A 20,531-nucleotide genomic window follows, 5' to 3' on the forward strand; every position below is an offset into this window, starting at 1 on the left:
TCCAGCAATGTATAATAGTTCATACTTTGCCTGAGATTTGATGGCCCAAACCGGCGTTCCAAATCAGCTCAAATCTACCCGGCGTTAAACGCCGGAACTTGCACAAGAATGGGAGTTAAACGCCCAAACTAGCACAAAAGTTGGCGTTTAACTCCAAGAAAAGTCTCTACACATGAAATCTTCAATGCTCATCCCAAGCACACACCAAGTGGGCCCGGAAGTGGATTTTTATGTCATTTACTCATTTCTGTAAACCCTAGGCTACTAGTTCTCTACAAATAGGACCTTTTGCTATTGTATTTTCATCTTGAGATCTTTGAATCTTTTGATCATATTTTGGGGGCTGGCCTCACGGCCATGCCTAGACCTTGTTCTTATGTATTTTCAACGGTGGAGTTTCTACACACCATAGATTAAGGTGTGGAGCTCTGCTGTACCTCGAGTATTAATGCAATTACTATTGTTCTTCTATTCAATTCAGCTTGTTCTTGTTCTAAGATATCACTTGTTCCTCAACTTGATGAATGTGATGATCTGTGACACTCATCATCATTCTCACCTATGAACGTGTGCCTGACAACCACCTCCGTTCTACCTTAGATTGAGTGGATATCTCTTGGATCCCTTAATCGGAATCTTCGTGGTATAAGCTAGAATTGATGGTGGCATTCAAGAGAATCCGGAAGGTCTAAACCTTGTCTGTGGTATTCTGAGTAGGATTCAAGGATTGAATGACTGTGACGAGCTTCAAACTCGCGATTGTGGGGCGTTAGTGACAGACGCAAAAGAATCAATGGATTCTATTCTGACATGATCGAGAACCGACAGCTGAATAGCCATGCTGTGACAGAGCGCGTTGAACATTTTCACTGAGAGGACGGGACTGTAGCCATTGACAACGGTGATGCCCAACATATAGCTTGCCATGGAAAGGAGTAAGAAGGATTGGATGAAGACAGTAGGAAAGCAGAGAGACGGAAGGGACAAAGCATCTTCATACGCTTATCTGAAATTCTCACCAATGAATTACATAAGTATCTCTATCTTTATTTTATGCTTTATTCATAAATCATCCATAACCATTTGAATCTGCCTGACTGAGATTTACAAGGTGACCATAGCTTGCTTCATACCAACAATCTCCGTGGGATCGACCCTTACTCGCGTAAGGTTTATTACTTGGACGACCCAGTGCACTTACTTGTTAGTTGTTCGAAGTTGTGATAAAGAGTTGAGATTGCAATTGAGCGTACCATGTTGATGGCGCCATTGATGATCATAATTTCGTGCACCAGTGACCACTAACGTGAAAGGGGAGCAAGCTTGCAACGTTAGTGGTAAAGTTATCGCCACTAACGCCTTCGAAAGCCATCACAACCCACATTAGTTGTCATGTTAGCTGCACTAACGTAATAACTAACGTGGAAGGAAGAGGAAGGTCCAACGTTAGTGGTAAAGTTAACACCACTAACGTTGCAAAAGGCCACACATCACCACGTTAAGGGCCACGTTAATGTAATTAACGTGAACTCTAACGTGGAGCAAAAAGAGACGCCAACGTTAGTGACACTAACTTTGTCACTAACGTTGGACCAGGCCAAGATTACCTGCGTTAGTGGCCACGTTAATGCCACTAACGTGAAGGGTAACATGGATCAAGGGATGAAGATGCCAACGTTAGTGACACTAACTTTGTCACTAACGTTGGAGATGGCGAAGTACACCCACGTTAGTGGCCACGTTAATGCAATTAACGTGAGCACTAACGTGGAAGAGAAAGCGTTTTGTAGCGTTAGTGACAAAGTTAGTGTCACTAACGCCTTCGTGTCATGGCATGCCTACGTTAATAGTCACGTTAGTTACACTAACGAGAACCATTAACGTGGGATAAAGGGCAAGAAGGTATCGTTATTGGCAAAGTTAGCATCAATAACACTAGCGAAGGATGGAAAGGCTACGTTAATGGTCACGTTAGTGCCACTAACATTGGAGTTAACGTGGCTCAAGTAGGTTGGGACGCTAGTGATAAAGTTAGTGTCACTAACGTCTTCGAACCAGAATTCACACTTAACGTTAACACCACTAACGTCCTGACTAACTGCATACCATGACTCACCTACTTTCTACAAGCAAAGCTGAGCCCACTAAGGACTGTAACTGCTTCAACTAAAGATCAAAGGCCCATATCCAAGACTTGGAGCGCTAAGTAGAAGATCAGAAGAGTAGTATATATAGGAGTAGTTTTGAACTAGAAGGAGGCTTGGCATTATTGGGAGCTACACTCTGTATATTTACTCTGCAATTTCTAGTTACTTGAGAATGCACTTTTCTTTTACGCGTTCCATTCCCAGAGCTATGAACAACTAAACCCCTTTCATTGGGTTAGGGAGCTCTGTTGTAATTTGATGGATCAATTATAGTTTTCATTCTTCTTCCTCTTTCTTTTCTCTTGATTTTGCTAGAATGCTTTCGGTCTTCAACCAATTGGTTAGTTATCTTAGAAAAGAATCTCTCTATAATTGGATCTCCTCTGAGCCTTGGAAGAGGAATGACGAGATCATGCTAGAAATGCTTTCTCACATTAGATTAGGTTGGGGGTTGGATAGATATCGTGATATGTAATCCTACCAATACTTTGATCTATGAGGTGCGTGGTATAATCAGTGACCAAACTTTATCTCTTCTCATGAGCAATTAAATCAAGAAATTGGAAAATTATTCAAGCTTAGAGAGATTGGGTTGCCAAGGAATTGGGATCCAATCACCTAAGATTGCCAAGGAGATCAATGAATGCATTGATTGAGGAAGAGATGAAGATGAACTTGATCCGGAGAATGCAACATCTCCTAAGCCCAATGAATTTCCCATCTATGATCTTACCCATTCTCTTTACTTTCTGTTATTTACTTTCATGCTCATCTCCCCAATCCCCCATTTAAGATTCTGCAAATTTATATTCCATGTCATTTATCTTTCCCGCCTTTAATTTTCTGTAATTCTCACTCAATTTGGCTTAGCTTGACTAGAACACTCCTCTAATTAAAGTTGCTCAACCAATCAATCCCTGTGGGATTCGACCTCACTCTATTGTGAGTTTTTACTTGATGACAATTCGGTAAACTTGCCGAAGGAAAACTTATTGAGAGACAAGTTTTCGTGCATCACCCGTCCAACTTAAGGACATTAAGGAAAAGTGCTAGGTAGGACACACCCCACCATGGTAACATCCTTCTAACTCTCTCCCCTTTTAGCACTTGTCCATTTAGTTTTTGCTTTCTTTCGTTAGCTTGGGTTGGTAGAATTTTAATGTAGATCTTGTGTTTTTATAGTAGGATTGGTTTCGGGGGTTTTAAAACCATGTTGGATATCATGTTTGGTGACTTTAAAGTCTTAAAATTTTGCAAAATTAGAGTTCTGTGCATAGGCATACTGTTGTCCTCATTGTCATCTTCAATTATGATGGAAATTGTCTATTACATTCACTTAGTTATCCTCTAACAAATGAAGGAAAGTCACGTGAATACAATTAACTTGAGTCCACAAGCCTTAGTCAACTCCTAATGAGAAACTAGATTTATTGAAATTCAAGCTAACTAGCAATCTTCAATTACCAATCTACATTAGGATTTGACAATTCAAGAGTTTTCAATACTCAACCCCGAAGCCAAGAGTAAAAATCTACTCCATAATCCTAAGATGCATTTTCACAAACACATTGTGTGCACTAAAAGAAGACATTATATAATTGAGAAATAAATCCAATCAAAGCTACCCACTAACAATAATTGCTAGTAACACACCAAATAACACCAATGAACATGAAAGAAAACTCAATGCATTAATAGAAATTAATTCCAGCAAGATCCAAATTCAAAACTCAAAATTACTAGAATTGTAAGAGTGCTAAGTAAAATTAAAGAGTAGAAACTACAATTAAAGCAACAAAAACTGAAACTAACAAGGATCTAATCCAAGGATTTAAGTAAAAATGAACAAAGAACACTAAAACCTAGAGAGAAGTGAGAGTTTCTCTCTCTTGAATTCAAAAACTATCTAAAAATTCAACTAATGGCATGTATGTCCCATCCTCCTTCACTCCCAGCCTCTAATCTGTAGAATGGGTTTAAAACTGCGCCAAAACGAGCTCTGAAATCTCCCGCAATGTGTTTCCTTTAGTGAATTCTCTCTAAATTACACCTAATTGTTGAAAACATGCTTTTTTATGCTCTAAATAGTCAATTTAATTCCACTTTTATTTCATTCGAAGCCGTGATATAATTTGTTGAGTGATTTTAGGACCAATAGGCAAGGATGGCGTTAAAAAAGTGGAAGAAAAATATGCAAAGTAGGAGAATTTATGAAGAGACAAAAGAGAATAGCACACTGGTGTGTGCATCTGCACAAATGGAGCATTTTAGTGCATGCGTATACACACATACCCGTGCGTATGCACAAGAGGAATTCTAGTAAGTGTGCGTACGCACACGTGGTAGTGCATACGCACCAGTACGAGCGCGTGCCTCATTTAGAAAGTCATGTGCCTCACCTTTTTGCGGGCCTCTTTGGCCCAAATATGAAATGATGAAGCTCTATCAAAGGGGGACAATATTAGAATAAAGACATACATCATATTAGCAAGTTTTAGTGAGGTTTTTAGTTAATTTTCTCTTCGAAAACACTCTCAATTCTCATTTGAGTTTTTAGTAGAGTTTGCTATTTACATTTTAATCTTGGATTCTAACTTGTTTCCATTGTAAGTTGTTCTTAATTTTCTCTTCAATTACACTATACTTACTCATATTTTTTTTATAATTAAAGTTACTTTGTTAGTTTAATTACTTGTGAATTCTTGAGTTTCTTATTAATGAATTTGATGTTTTGATATTTATATACATTTGATTGCAGGGACGGACCTAGATTAGAGAGAGAGGGGGCATTTGCCCCCATTAGGTGATAAAAAATTTATAATAATTATATATAAATAGGTGATAAAAATTTAATAATAATTATATATAAATGAATATATTTGATCCTATTATTATATTATATTTGTTTCTATATTAAACTACAAATTTTTTTTGAGAATTATATTAAAAAATATTTTGTTAAATTTAATATGCAATTATATATATCGTATTAAATTTAATTTAGCATAAAAATAAAAAATAATAAATAATGATAATATTTTTTTAAAATAGTCAATTAATTAATTACTAAACTGATGCTTACTCTTTTAAATATAAATAAAATTTTTATTTTTTTCTTAAATTAGTTGAGATAAAAAATATTATTTATATATTAAATAATAAAAAATTATAAGAAATCTAACATTAATTATTTTTTTAATTATAAAAATTTTCAATTTTTTAGAAACTTGAGAGTTTAAATCTTAAGATAAATAATATAATTTTAAAAAATTAACTGATATTAATTGAAATTAGATGAAAAAAATTAACATTTTAATTGAATTCTAATTCATATTCTTTATTTTAACTCTTATACATAATTATTATAAATATAAGTAAAATTATTAATTTTTTATGTGAATATATATATATATATATATATATATATATATATATAAAATTTTAGTTTCAAATTATAAATATATTAATGTTTAACAAAATTTATTTTAATGTATTTTTGCCCTCATTATAAAAATATTCTGGGTCCGTCACTGTTTGATTGAGTTACTATTGTTGATTGTTTACATTGGTTGGTGATAGTTTCAAGTATCTTTTGTAATTTACTATGTTTTGTTATTGTGCCGACCAAGTATTTGTTGAAATGTCCATTATGAATATGGAGTAGATTCTCATTCTTTGGCTTGGGATTTGAGTAACTAGGATCCTAGAGTCATTAATGTCTAACATTGAGTAGTAATTTTAGGTTGTTAATTGCTCTTGTTTCTATTAACGCTAGCTTTTTACTAAGCTTAATTAGTAAGTTAGCTAGGATTTGTAAATTAAGGCCAATTATGCCTACTTGACTTTTTCCATTGTTTAGTGGTTAACTAAGTGGGATTAACTCATTGTAATTCCCATGGTTGTAGTTATGATAAGGATAGGATTCCTTAACTCTCAACTCCAAGTCAAGGTTCTTTCAGGCATTGAATTACATTCTCATTAGTTTATTACTTCAATCTTCTTTAATTTGTATCAATTGTCTTTTGATCTAGTAATAGCTTAGTAATTGTTCTTATTCATGCTTGTTTAGCTCATTGTCCTGCTTGTTTTATAATTTTATCTTTTTGGCAATTCATTATTTTAGTTCATTTAGTTTCTAATTTTTTTTCTATTTTATGCATGAAACCCTCGAATTCACAACCAAACTTACACACTTAATTTCTAGACCAAGGAAAAATGATGCAGAAAGTAAAACTCTCGATTTTTATTGATTTGAATTGTGACACTCTTCTTCTAAACTTTGATTCGCATCGTTTTGTCGGTTGGGAGCTATACTCACAACGTATCTACTCTTTTTCAATTGGTAAAAACTTTCTAACCGACGATCTGGCGTGCATCAGCAGCATATTGTCAAAGAGGTTATTTATGATTTAACTTTTCTATTTGTTTATGGTAATGTTAAATTTATATATAGATTGATTAATAAATAAATTTATTATCTTTGATTTTTAGGTGAAAAACCTTATTATCAAACTGCAAATGATGATGATGATGATGATGATGATGATGATGATGATGACGATGACGATGATGATGATGATGTTATTGTTGTTGTACCTGAAGTCATAGACTAGTGATGGTGTTGTTGCAATAAATGGAATGCTCATGGAGACATGGAATTAAATAATTTTATTTATGTTTGTGTTATTTACTTAAGCAAAGACTTTTATGCAAAACTAAATATTTGATGGTTATATTGTGTATGAGATAATTGTGTTATTTGTGGGATAATTTGTGTCGTTTGGATCTTTAAATTGAATTTTTAATTTGTATCCTTTTTAGATTACATAATAATGATATTTCTTTTTGTCAATCCGCGGGTAGAGTCAAAAACCCACGGGTTGAGTACGGGTAAGATTAGGATTGGATATTTCTCAATCCGTGGGTAGGGCAGGGCTAGGATGGGGTTCAAACTCTCCCTATCCATTGCCACCCCTAGCTGCTAGTGAGGGTGTTCTTGCTTCTGGTTTCTATTCTTTCAATTTTTGGGGATATTGTTGTTGCTGCAGTTGCCGCTGAGGTTTTTCATCATCACTGGAACTCTCTGTCACTGTTCTGCTTACTGAAAGTCATCACCGGTGTGTATTCCCCTGTTTTTCCCTAAATACATTAGGTGTATTTTATTCCGAAACTCTCGTCGTTAGTGTTTGATTATAGTTTATTAAAGATTTTAAGATATTTAATGTCATAGAGCTGAGTACTGTTTCTGCATGCTGCGTTTATGGCTATTGCTGCTACAAAAGATGGTCGAAACTAATACCGCTGCGGTGAAATAAGAGAAATAGGGAGCTTGTCTCGTAGTTAAGTCACGATCAAAGTTGGGGCTTTTTCTTAAACTATTATATCTAATAATTGTTATAAGTCGATATTCATATAAAAAATATATTTTTATGATTACGTGAGTCTTATGAATTGAACCGAGTTGCTTTGGATGAATGTAATTATTCGCCTGATTGATTTATTGATTATTTGAGAAGGATGGTATTCTGGTTTGTTGGTTAACTTTATTGAATTGATTTTCTTAATTTATTGGAAATGATTGGTTGCTGTAACTTTAGTTATGTTGATTTTTTTGTTTTGGGAGCTGGATTACAATTGGTTTGGTAATGTATATTTGTAAGTTATTTGAGAATGTTTAGTTGGTTGTTGTTGAAGTGGTCGCTTGATGGTTATATTGGTTTCTTGATAGTGTTGGAGTCGCTGAGAATTTTAATTTACTTGATTGAATTGCATCGATTGTTAAATTGGATTATGATGGAATGATTATGTTGTTTCGGTTAAGATTTCGATTTGCAAACAGGATTATTTTTGAGTCTTTTGAAGGAGGTTTAAACTTGAAAAGATTTTGAAGTTAGTTTGGAGTTTTTAGTTGAGTAAAAATGAAGATTTAACTTACTTTTTAAGAGAATGAATTTGAAAATAGTTATGTATTAAAAATATGATTTATATATTTATATTGAGGAATGTTTTAGTTTTGAAACCGTTGATAAGAGTTGAGAAATGGTTTGGATAGGACCCTTGAAAGGTGGCAAAGCTCGAGTTTTAGAGGATATGCTACCAAAATTTTTATAGGTACTTGAGTGAAATGGAATAATAAGAATAATGGGAACCAGTGCTATTTTCATAAAAAAACTAGAGGCTTTATTTTAAAATTTTGTTTGGTTAATTTTGATTAAAGAATTACGCTTCGAGAAATTTTTAGTAAATTTAAAATATTCGAATTTTTTTATCAAAACAGAATGAATTTCGAGTCTTTTGGGGATGTTTTAAACTTAGGAATGAAATTGAAATTAGTTTTGGGAACTTGGCTAACTAAAGAATGAGTTTATTTGATTGATTCTAATTACAGAGTTACGGGTTGAGGACTTTAATGAATTTAAAGTAACTTCTTAAGAACAAAAATGATTATATTTTCAATTAAAATTTGAATTGGCAAAATAAGGTAGTTTTTTAGGTCTTTTGGTGAAAATAATTTGGGAGTGAATACAACAAATTGAATTGATTAATTTCGTGATGAGAATTTTTGTTAAATGAAATATGATTAAAGAAAGTAAGCGACATTGATTGCTTGTCTAGCAAGGACGGTAGTATTATCTTGCTTGCTTAGTGCGTTGTGGATTTGTAGGGATGGTGCTTTTACTCTGTTACGGTGATGACAGTGGCTTATTCCCACTCACAGAATGATGAGATTGATGATGTGAGTAAATTGATGGGGTTACTATATATATTATCTTATGAAATTGATTGAGTTGGTAATTATGACTGAATGTGATGTGAAAAATTGAATTGGCAAGGACGTGGTTCATTCCGCTTGCGTGATTGACATCTCAAGAGAAGGTGACAAGGGACTCTCCTTCTGAGACCAACTTGTGATAGGCTTAAATGTTCCTCTTTGGGATGTGGTAAGTCGTTCCGTCCACGGTCTCTCTAATTACAAGGTGACAGAACATTCTCCCTCTGAGACAGGTGACAAGGCACTCTTCCTCTGAGACAAAATGATACCTCCAGTGAGAAGGTGATTGGACACTCTCCCTCTGAAACTAGAATATTTTTTCTCCTGGGGATGCGCAACAAGAGACCATGTCCGAGTTAGCTACCGGATGTGTTAGGTTCTAGCAATAGGATAGTAGGACAAGCGTGCATTATATATATCTATGTGACATTGTTTGGGTGTGCATATTGTGTTCGGTTTTTCTATGTGAATATTTTTTACTAACTGCTAATTGTTATACTTGTTGTAATTACTCTTGATTGTGTTTGAACTTCATTACTTGTGATTGTGACTGGTTAGTTCAGATTATGGGGGTTTGAGTATTGATTTGATTATGCTTTGGGTCGAATGCCGTGATTTGATTTGTGTTGGGCTGGATGCCGTGATTTAGTTACGTTTGGGCTGGAGGGCCTGATTGGATGATTTAGTGGTAAGTTTGGTTAGTATGGTCCCTTTGGTAAGTAGTGAAATATTATGGAAGGTTAAATTACACAGTTGGTCTCTACACATTTAGTGAAATTGCGAATTGGTCCCTATACTTTAAAAGTTTGTAATTGGTCCCTAAAGAGAATTAAAATTTGCAATTTAGTCCTTACCGTTCTAAAAGTGTTGATTTAAGAGAATATTCTCAGCATATGCTGAGAATATTCTGTTAAAATGGAGAATATGTTGAGAATATTCTGTTAAATCAAACACTTTTTGAACTGCGGGGACTAAATTACAAATTTTAATTTTCTTTAAGAACCTAATTACAAACTTTTAAATTGTAAGAACCAATTTACAATTTCACTGAAAGTGTAGGGACCAACTGTGTAATTTAACCATTAGGGAATGTTATGTTTGATTGGAATTTTTATAATTGAAATATGAATTTGTATTTTTGATAAGTAATTGTTGATTTTCGAAAAGCTTCATAAGACGAGCGATGATCACTGAGGTTGAAAACACTTTCTTTTATATATCTTCTTATGACAATTCTAAAATTCTTCTGGTGAGACCGTGTGGTTAGGTTTCCACCCTCTACAGCCTTATCTTTTTAGAAAAATGGGTGAAGAAGCTTATGAAGAGATTACTGTGTTTTGATTATGCAATATTGTTGTATTAACTTAGTTATTATTTTTCCTTGCCAGTATTATTATATTTTTGTAAAGAGGGAAAGGAGTCGTGATGTAATGATATATTTGTATGTAATATTTGTAGTTACTTGTATAAGAAGTGTTATGATTTGTATCTATGTATGTTTTTCAAAAGAAAAAGTATTTTCGATTTTTCGAGGAAAAGTCGATATGGTTTATAGTTAAAGGCTCATATTTTATTACTATATATATATGGATGTTATCATAATATTCTTGCTATCAAAGTGGCGCAACCGAAAGCGTAACATTCTGATAATAAGGATATTACAAGTTATACGAGCCAATTCAGCGCGTTTACCACCCCTCATAACTATAATTAGTGATTTACCCTGCACAGTGAAGAATAAGAGAAAAAAAAAACTTCAATTAACCTTGATGTACTTTGTATAATCTGTATATAGTATAGTTTTAAATAATAATAATAATAATAATAATAATAATAATAATAATAATAATAATAATAATAATAATAATAATTTATTTAATTTGTACTTTAAGAACCCAACCATGTTAAGATAATAAATTAAAAAGAATTGAAAAGACAAAAGTCTAAGATTTCAATGTATCTATTTTTATTCATTAAAAAAATATTTAAAATGTGTTATTACACTACAAGAAAAATACCCATTCAGCCACACTTTTTATAAGCTACATTTGAAAAGCGTAGCCTAGAATAGGCTATGCTTTTCTCCGTGTTGCCTTTTTATATGAGAAAAGGATACACAATTGTGGCATCATTTAAAAAGTGTAGCCTTAGGTATTTTAGAAATCACTTATAAAGCGTAGCCGTAGGTTGATATCTATATATTCACTTTTTGTATCAAAGGGGACGCTTTTAAAGACTAACCTATTTATTTAAGTTTTGGGTGCGTTTAAAAAGTGATGTCTAATGTGTCTAGAATAAAAAATTTGACACTTAGTGAATTTTTTCCCTCTTTTCCCTGAAAGCAAAGTCACATACAATACACTTAGTGAAATTTTTGACATTCCCTCCAAAGAACAACGTACCCTCCAAATTTTTGACATTCATCCTCGCAACCCTGCCTCGCCTGCACCTACTTTGTACACCCTCGCCACCCTACCTCCGTCCAAAGCCCACCGTCAATCGTCGCCCCCCATTCACTCTCGCCGTTGACCCTCTCCCTCCAAAGCACACACCTTCATCCACTTTCGTACACCCTCACAACCCTGCCTCCGTCCAAAGCCCACCGTCGATTGTCGCCCCCCACTCACTCTCTTCACTCTCGCCATTAACCCTCTCACTGTCGCTCTCGCCATTGACCCTCTCACACAAGAAGAAACCCTCCTCTTCGCCATCTTGCATAAATCGTCGCTGCACCGCCCTCACCATCGTCGCTGTTGCCGCTCTCACCATCGTCATTTCCGTGCTTCTCATCATCATCTTCTCTGTGCTCACATCATTGAATAGGTATGTAGTAATTTCTACTTGGTTCTGAAATTTCAGAGGCTTAGGGTTCCGATTGTAGGAGTTTTAATTTGGGGATTTCAATCTGTGCTATTTTTTGTAAAAGACTTCTATTTGCGGTGCTATTGCAGAAAGAATATGAAGTACGGTTTTGATGCAACTCTTAGAAATTGTAATGCATTATGGATTATGAAGCTGATTCTATGTAAATGGATACCAGCTTGAAGCCTTTCATGTAATCATGCTTATTTTGAATTTAAATTTTTGTAGGAAAAACTTTTTACTGACACCTTGGTTAAGACCATGGTGGAAGAAGCTTTTTACTTTGCCTGCTGTTGATTTGAGGAAGAAGGCTGTTGGTGGCATTATATATATTAGAGTGATTTTGGCTAGTAAACTTTCAAGGACCAAATCCATCGACACTTAGTAATTTTTTATCCTTTTCACCAAGACTATCACCAACACAACGTAACTTCGTGCCTCCACCACCAACACCCTGATCTCAAGGGACTTAAGTTCATCGCTAAGGGTGGTGGCGGTGGTGGTGGTGGCGGTGTTGGTGGTGCAGGGTGGCATGAATTGGAGAAGCAGTTTGATGTTCTTACTACTTCAACTGATGGATGGCTTCATCATTCTCTCTTTGGAAAATGTATAGGTAATAATTGAAATTGAAGAGTTCATAACAAATCTGCACTATTTTTTTGTTGTTTCTTTCTAAGTGTTTGTGAAATTGTTTGTGTGTATGTGTGTGTGAGTGAGTGAAATAAGGACTTGTTTTGAGTAGTTTTCTTTTAGGAAGTGTTTGGATAACTATGGTTCGAATTTGTTGAGTTGTTTGTATGTGGGGATGAGCAAGGAATCTGAGGCATGCTAGTGTACTTTTTGATTCGTGGCTAGGAGGAGGGATATTCATGGGGATTCAATTAATAAGGCTCAATTGAAGGACTTTTGGGACTAGATTTCTGACCAGAGTTTTGATTCCAAGCTTAGAACCGTCTTTGACATGTAACTAATTCATTACCTCTTTACTTAATTTTAGAACTAGGAAAAGAAATTAGTTGGTATTTTCTTTAATTCTCACCATTAAGTATGTTAACCTTCATTTGGAATAATGCAGGGTTGATAAAGATGCAGATGGAAGAATCACCAAAGAAGAAATTAAAGAGGTTTATATGAATTTTCTTTTTAAATTCATCAACAGAAAAAATAGAATGAAGATAGTGAAGTAGTTTTTATCGGCAACCTTTTTTCCTTTCCTAGCTTTGCATTTTGTTCCCATGAGAATAGGAGTTTCCTTGATCACAAATGATCAATTCTGTTTTCAGACCATCTGCCTTAGTGCCACAACAAACAAACTCTCAAACATACAGCAGCAGGCTAAAGAATATGCAGCTTTGATCATGGAAGAACTAGACCCTGAAGAGATAGGATTTATCATGGTATTTACATCACCCTATTTCAGATCATTTTGGTATAAAACTTATCAAAATTAAGTAAAATTAGTCACTATTACAGTTTCACATACAGATAAGTTCTTTTTTTTTTGGGTTTTAGGGTTATAGGTTCTTTTTTGGGTACTAATTCTCCAAAAATAGATTAAGCCAGGGAATTCATGTTTGGTCCATCAATTGCATTGGTGATATTGGTGCAAAATTGATATATCTGTCTCAATTCATTTTTAATTTACAATTTAGGTTGATAATTCTCATTTTACTGTTTGAAGCAATGCCGTTTTCCCCTTTTGCACTTGAAATTAAGCTGATTGGCATGATTTTGTGAATTTTGCATTCAGCTTTAATGAGAATAATAAAAACCCAACAAGTTGAGAAGAGAAAAAGTAAGTGATCAATCAAATAGATACTGTGGTATTGTATCTTATTTATTTAATTTAATGAGCAAGCTTATTATCTTATGAATCTACTCTAAATTCTGTTTGAGTGAACATTTTTATTTTACTGTATGAATAGTACATGATAGGAGTTAAAGTTAATTTTTTGCGTTTATTTTGCTTGCTTCGTTTGAATTTGCTTTTTGATTTTGCATCTTGCTTCATTTGCCCGAGTATCCTACTTCAGCTCCCATTTTGGAGGTAGCTTTGTGTGTGTGTGTGTGTGTGTGTGTGTGTGTGTGTATTCATTGGGTGTGCAGGTATCTAGATGTATTACTACTGATTTGCTAAATATATCATATTAGTTTACATTTAGAATTGTTTCAGGTTCTCTGTGTCCTACTACTTCAGAATGCTGGGCCGAAATCTAAGGATGTCTCTGCATGTTCCTCTTTTGTAAAAGGGAGAGATTAAGCATCAAATTCTAAATAGTATTATCAAGGATTCGGTAGGATTAATAGAGATCAAAAGTAACTAACTTATCCTGTGACCTACAGGTCATGGTAGCAGCCTCATTCATTGGGGCACTAGTTTATGCAATAGCTGCTGTTTTTGTAGTATGTCAGTTCAAAACTAACTAGTATTTTGTTACTAAGTAAAGGGAATATTTGCACTGACAGAGATACAATACACAATGCACATATATATCCAAATCAGTTAGATATATCTATGTTTATGAGTTACAAAATATAAATCTGATTAACTTGTTTCTAAATTCTTGTTAACAAGTATAGACTTTTTTGACATGTCCTTCTCTTGTGGTTTTTCTACTGATATATAATTCAGATTCAGCTTTTATCTCAGTTAAAGTAAGTAATTAAACAAGTTCTCCTGGTTCTGTTCACATTAATAATTTGGATAAGGTGAGCTTTTTATAGCCCTTTTATTCTGTTTCTTCTGAACTTCCATATTTGGTTAATAAATTGCTTACTCTCCTTTATTTAGTGAAGCTTTCATGGCCCAAGACATTGGTCAATAAGTGGTTGAATATCAAGTGCAAAACTGATAACTTTCAAGCAGATGATGACGTTGATGATGATGTCCTTTATCAAGGTAATTGACCAATTTTTCACATGGCTTCAATGCAATCTAGGACTCTAGAATTGGAATTCTTAGCTTTCATTTAAAAAGATTGTTTTTTATTTACTTTTTAAATGGCTAGACTAGTTAACTATACATATATCTTTTCAATAATACACCCTCAATTCTGTTTAGCTTTTGTGAGCAATATTCTTTCCTTTTCTTTCTTTGTTTTTTTAATTTACCCTTAGTTATGTTGTTATCCAGCTTCCATGGTTTTTCCTACCATTATTGGTACCCCCAAAAAAATTTTTGTTTTGTTTTGTTGTGTTGTGTTTGATTGAGTGACATGATTAAATAACAATGGAAAGAGCACAGTTTTATTTACTTTATGGTTTTTCCTTTTGTATTTGGGATATTGGTGCAAAATTGATATATCTGTCTCAATTCATTTTTAATTTTACAATTTAGGTTGATGATTCTCACTTTACTCTTTGAGACAACGCCGTTTTTCCCTTTTGCACTTGAAATTAAGCTGATTGGCATGATTTTGTGAATTTAGCATTCAGCTTTAATGAGAACAATAGAAAAGCAACAAGTTCGTTTTCTTGTATTTTTAATCTTTAATCTGATACTTGCAATTGGAACATGTGCTTCATTTGTTGCTCTTGCCAGGCAGACTTTTCAGAATTCATTCGGTTCTATGATTTTGTTTTCTTCATTTTGTTTTCTTCATGTGTCACGAGAATGGTCAAAAGAATATTTGTAAGTAGCCCGGTCATTTTCTTCAACATAATCTTGTATTGATTGCGTATGGTGGTGAATCAGTATGCAAAATCCTTACATGCTTCTATTTTTGAATTATGATAATCTGCAGCTGTAAGCAGGGCAGTAACTGCTTGGAAATTAGTTCTTGCTGGGAATGAACAAGGGAATGAACGCTGATACAATTGTTAAGGCCAAGAGTTTTCTTGATGGTGATGAAGATCAGCATGAAAAAGATGTGTTTGAGAAGAATTTGAAGGTGCTTTAGAATATTTTTTAGTCATTATGCCAAGATTAGAAGATTAATGATTTTTTGTTTGTTAAGTTTTTTTCGGATATAGAGTACAAACTTTGCATTTTAATTGATATGTGATACAAGTTTCATGTGACTTAAATTATCTCTTCTTAAGATTATGTTTTTGAATTGTGTAAAGACGATTTTTATTATTTAAAAAAATTATTTAGTATAATTATGTGTTTAATTTTATTTTATAATATTTAACTCATTTAATTAAAAATATAAAATTATATATGTAATAATATTATTAAATATTATGTTGTATAAAAAATTATTAGAATATTATATATATATATATATATATATATATATATATATAGAAAATTAAAAAAAAATAATGAATGACCTAAGGCTACACTTATATAGAGTAGCTATGGTTATACAGAAAATTAAAAAAAAGGACCTAGGGCTACACTTATATAGAGTAGCTATAATATACAATGCGGCTACGTTTTACAAGTGATGCAGTAGCATTGAAAAGCGTAGCCTATTCTGGTAAAAATGGAAGCTAAAAAGCGTAGCCTTTGGTCCTGGACAGCATCACTTGAAAAGTGTAGCCTATTCCCAAACGCCAAAAGCGTAGCCCTTGGTGCTGAAAAGCGTAGCCTTTGAGAATAGGCAACGGCCGAATAGAAATCACCCAAAAAGCGTAGCCGTAGCCCAAAAAGCGTAGCCGTAGCCTAAGACATTATTTTTTTCACTTTTGGCTACACTTTTTAAATGTACTTAAATGGGTGTTTTTCTTGTAGTGTTAATTGTAGTTTTATCATGTATCCTATAACATGTTAGCTAAATAATAATAATAATAATAATAATAATAATAATAATAATAATACATGTGCCACTTAAATTAAATAAGCCAAATTAATTAATTTGAAATACCTATTAGATCATTCTAAAATCTTAATCACATTAAGAGAATGCTATGCTAGCACTGTAATATTCCATACCAGCACTGATTAGGAACGAATGAAGATTTATAATTTGTAAATTTAAAAATTAATTTAGCCATTTATAAAAATTAAAAACTACTTTAATGAGCGTTCTTAAGGTATGATGAACTTGCAACTCTCAAAATAATATACCGTCTTTCAAGTTTCATCCATAAGGTAAAAGATATATTAATACCTTTGCCATCATTATAGTGTTATTACGTATTCCACAAAGAACATATTAATTATTGCATCCTAATCCTAAATTCCGAATCCATACCGATGAATTGACATCTAACTCACACATGTCTTAAAACATGGAAAGCATTCAAATATGGCTGTTATATAATCTAATAATAATAAGGGTTCGGGATCAATTTGGCAATTTGCACTCCAGATAATAAATTAAACGCGCTAAGTCAATGATATATGGTTTTTATATTATAAAAGCAGTAGTTGAATTTGGTAGTAAAGCTTGCAAAATTTCATTTTTGTAAGTGAATGTTATTCACTGTTTAGGAACACACACGAGAACACGACTAGGTCAAAAAATTGGCATCGCCCTGTTGAATTCCAACGTGTGAAGATTGGCTAGTCAACATTATTGTACTTATGCAAATGCAATGGGATCTTTTACGACTTTTATTTAGCTTAGGTGCCACCCTATGACGCGGTGTTTTGACCAGCTTTGTCCTAAGCAAATTACCTAGGGATGACAATATGACATCAATATCTATGTCAAAATGCACTAATTTGACTCACTTTTAGGATTTACAAAAATTGTTTTAATTTGTACACGGTATAAAAGTTAAAATAATTCAAATCTATATTTATAAAAATTAAAGTGAACATTTGCCCTCTAAAAAAATTGAAACTTCATACAAGTGAGGATCACATATAATATTTGAAACTGTTACGGTCCAATCTAGTTGGCATGTTGATCCGGTCTTACACACGGGACGATCTGACCTGAGAGGCTGTCCCGTATCGGGGCAGCGACCCGGACACCTACACCTTTGCTGCCAACCACATGACAACTGGGAGAGGAAGCTTCTTGGAAGGAGATCTCTTCTGTGGGATCCGCACTACTGACAGGGTATATATGGGAAGGGTCCTACCCCTCCCCCAAGGTACGTCATCATACCCTTTCCTCCAAAAATCACCTGCTCACTTCTGACTTGGACATTGGAGTGTCTTTGTAGGTGACACCCCCACCTTTTCACTACTCGAAAAGCTCGTGACCTCGTCTACCCACGCGCCCGATCCAGATCCCAGCTCATCCCCACCAACTCACAAGGGAACAATCCGGCCCGTCCGGTACTACGACTGACCGAATATTGGCGCCGTCTATGGGGATGGACGGATGACATAGATTTCATTTTGGAGCCTGTAGCGGTAGACGATGGGGGCAACCCACGGAGAATGGAAGGAGGGGCAACCTCGGGGGTTCCCTAGCACGAGCGCATAAGATCCCCACCGAGACAGCCCGAGAGGCGACCCTTTGGAGGAACCGGTAGCGATAGAGCCAGAATAATCCAGGAGCTGCGCCATAGAGTGCAAAACCTGGAACGGAAAATGGCAGTCAGGGAGCGCCGCCAATCAACGCCAAGTTTAGAGCATTCTCGACCCTCCCAAAGAAGGGAAGGAAGCCCTCGAAGTAGTCACTCCAGGCGCACTTCGAGCCCCGAATCGGAACCCAAGAGCCAAGAAGAAAGTAGAGAAGCGCCGAGAAGACGGCGAGACCCCTTGGTATATACCCGAACGCATCGCGAAGGCTCTAGAGAAAGACCAAGGAGAAACCGGTCACGCGGAGAGGACGGTGGAGAAAGGGCGAGCAGAAGCCAACAACCTATGATCATGGGAGTAACCCCTTTCCACCACTCGATCCTCGAGGTCCGACTTCCGAAGCACTTTGATAAGCCGACCGACATGCGATACGATGGGACTCAAGATCCCCAAGAACATCTGACGGCCTTCGAGGCCAGGATGAACTTGGAAGGGGTCAGTGACGAAGTCAGATGCCGCACCTTCCAGGTCATTTTAGCAGGCCTAGCGATACGATGGTTCAACGGCCTCCCTCAGGCCTCTATAACGACCTTCGGAGACATCACCCAAGCCTTTCTAAGCCTGTTTACTACCCGTATCGTTAAGGCGAAATACCCGATCAACCTCCTTGGCATAACACAAAGAACCGGAGAGCCGACCAGGAAATACCCGGACAGGTTCAACGACGAGTGCCTAGAGATCGACGGCTTAACCGACTCGGTGGCCAGTTTATGTTTAACCAACGGGTTGCTAAACGAGGATTTCAGGAAGCATCTTACCACCAAACCCGTGCGGACGATGCAGGAAATCCAGAACGTGGCGAGGGAGTATATCAATGATGAAGAAGACAGCCAGGTAGTGGTGGCCAACAAGCGACAGCCTGCCTACAACCAGCCTCGACAGTACAGCAGCGGAGAGAGGCTTGAGGAACACTCCAAGAACGGAGTCCCGACCAAAAACTCCAGGCCGTTTCCCCGGGTTGGCAAGTTCACCAATTATACCCCCTTAGCCGCCCCAATTGTGGAGGTCTATCAACAAATAGCCGATAAGGGTATCCTGTCAAAGCCCCGATCTCTCAAGGATAGGACCGGGGGAAACAAGAGCCTCTATTGTGATTACCATAAGGGCTTCGGTCATAAGACCCAAGACTGTTTTGATCTCAAAGACGCCTTGGAACAGGCAATCCGAGACAAAAAGCTGGCGGAACTATCCCATCTCATAAGAGAGCCGAGAAGGAGAGATAGAGATCGGCCCGAGGACAAAGACAGAGTCGTGAGGCAAAAGAGGGAACCAGAGGAGGACAGCAAACAGGGACTCACGGTGGTGAATGTCGTGGTCGAAAGGGATGCTGCACCCAGGTCGAGATCGGCGTGCAGAAAGGACGCCAAAGTCTTGGCAGTATCCTCGTCGAGAACCACATCTTCCCCCGGGAAAGTACCGTTAATCTCGTTTGGACCTAAAAACCAGTGGATTGAAGGCATGCAAGAAAACCCTCCTATGGTGATCACAGTCAGAGTTGGAACCGGGCTGGTTAAGCAAATCCTGGTGGACACTGGCACAGATTCGAACATCATATTCCTCAATGTGTTTGATGCCTTAGATCTACGAGATGCCGACCTGAAGACCCACGAACACGGTGTGGTCGGTCTCGGAGATCACTTCATCAAGTCAGATGGGATAATTTCTTTGCCGGTCTCCATAGGCAGAGATCCAGTGAGGAGGACCGTAATGGCGGAGTTGTCGTCCTAAGGGACTCCACAGCATACAACATCATAATGGGAAGAGAAACCATCAATGAACTCGGAGCGATCATTTACACTAAGTTGCTGGTGATGAAGTTTGTTTCTGATAATGGGTCGATTGGATCCATCCAGGGAGATTTAGAGAAGGCAGTCGCATGCGACAACACCAGCCTCTCCCTAAGGAAGAAATCCAAAGAAGCAGCTGGAGTCTTCTTAGCCGACCTAGATGCAGGAATTGAGGACAAGCCCAGGCCAGAGCCCGAGGGAAACCTCGAGAAGATCAGGATCGGCGACTCGGAGGCAAAGTTCACCTTCGTGAACAGAAACCTTCCTTATGAAGTAAAGGAGCCATTGGTGGAAGTGATTTGGAAAAATGGTGACCTGTTCGCGTGGACGCCAGCTGACATGCCGGGTATTGACCCCGAGCTCATGTCGCATCACCTGGCCGTGAGAGCGGACGCCAAGCTGGTAGCGCAGAGAAGAAGGAAAATGTCCCAGGAAAGAGCCAATGAGGTGGCCAGACAGACGGCCGACCTCTTGCAAGCGGAGTTCATCCAGGAGCTGGAGTACTCAACATGGCTGTCAAACGTTGTCATGGACAG

The 20,531-nt window shown here is 36.3% G+C and overlaps 1 protein-coding gene across 1 annotated transcript; it reads left to right on the plus strand.

The window, feature by feature from the left end:
* Nucleotides 1–18,217: 18,217 nt before the first annotated feature.
* Nucleotides 18,218–19,936, plus strand: LOC130957044 (uncharacterized). The gene has a single exon (XM_057883946.1). It carries the CDS (start codon nucleotides 18,218–18,220, stop codon nucleotides 19,934–19,936), a length of 1,719 nt encoding a protein of 572 aa, XP_057739929.1.
* The last annotated feature ends 595 nt before the right edge of the window (nucleotides 19,937–20,531 follow it).

The sequence above is a fragment of the Arachis stenosperma genome, chromosome 10, assembly GCF_014773155.1.
Source record: "Arachis stenosperma cultivar V10309 chromosome 10, arast.V10309.gnm1.PFL2, whole genome shotgun sequence".
In the NCBI taxonomy this organism is placed as follows: domain Eukaryota; kingdom Viridiplantae; phylum Streptophyta; class Magnoliopsida; order Fabales; family Fabaceae; genus Arachis; species Arachis stenosperma.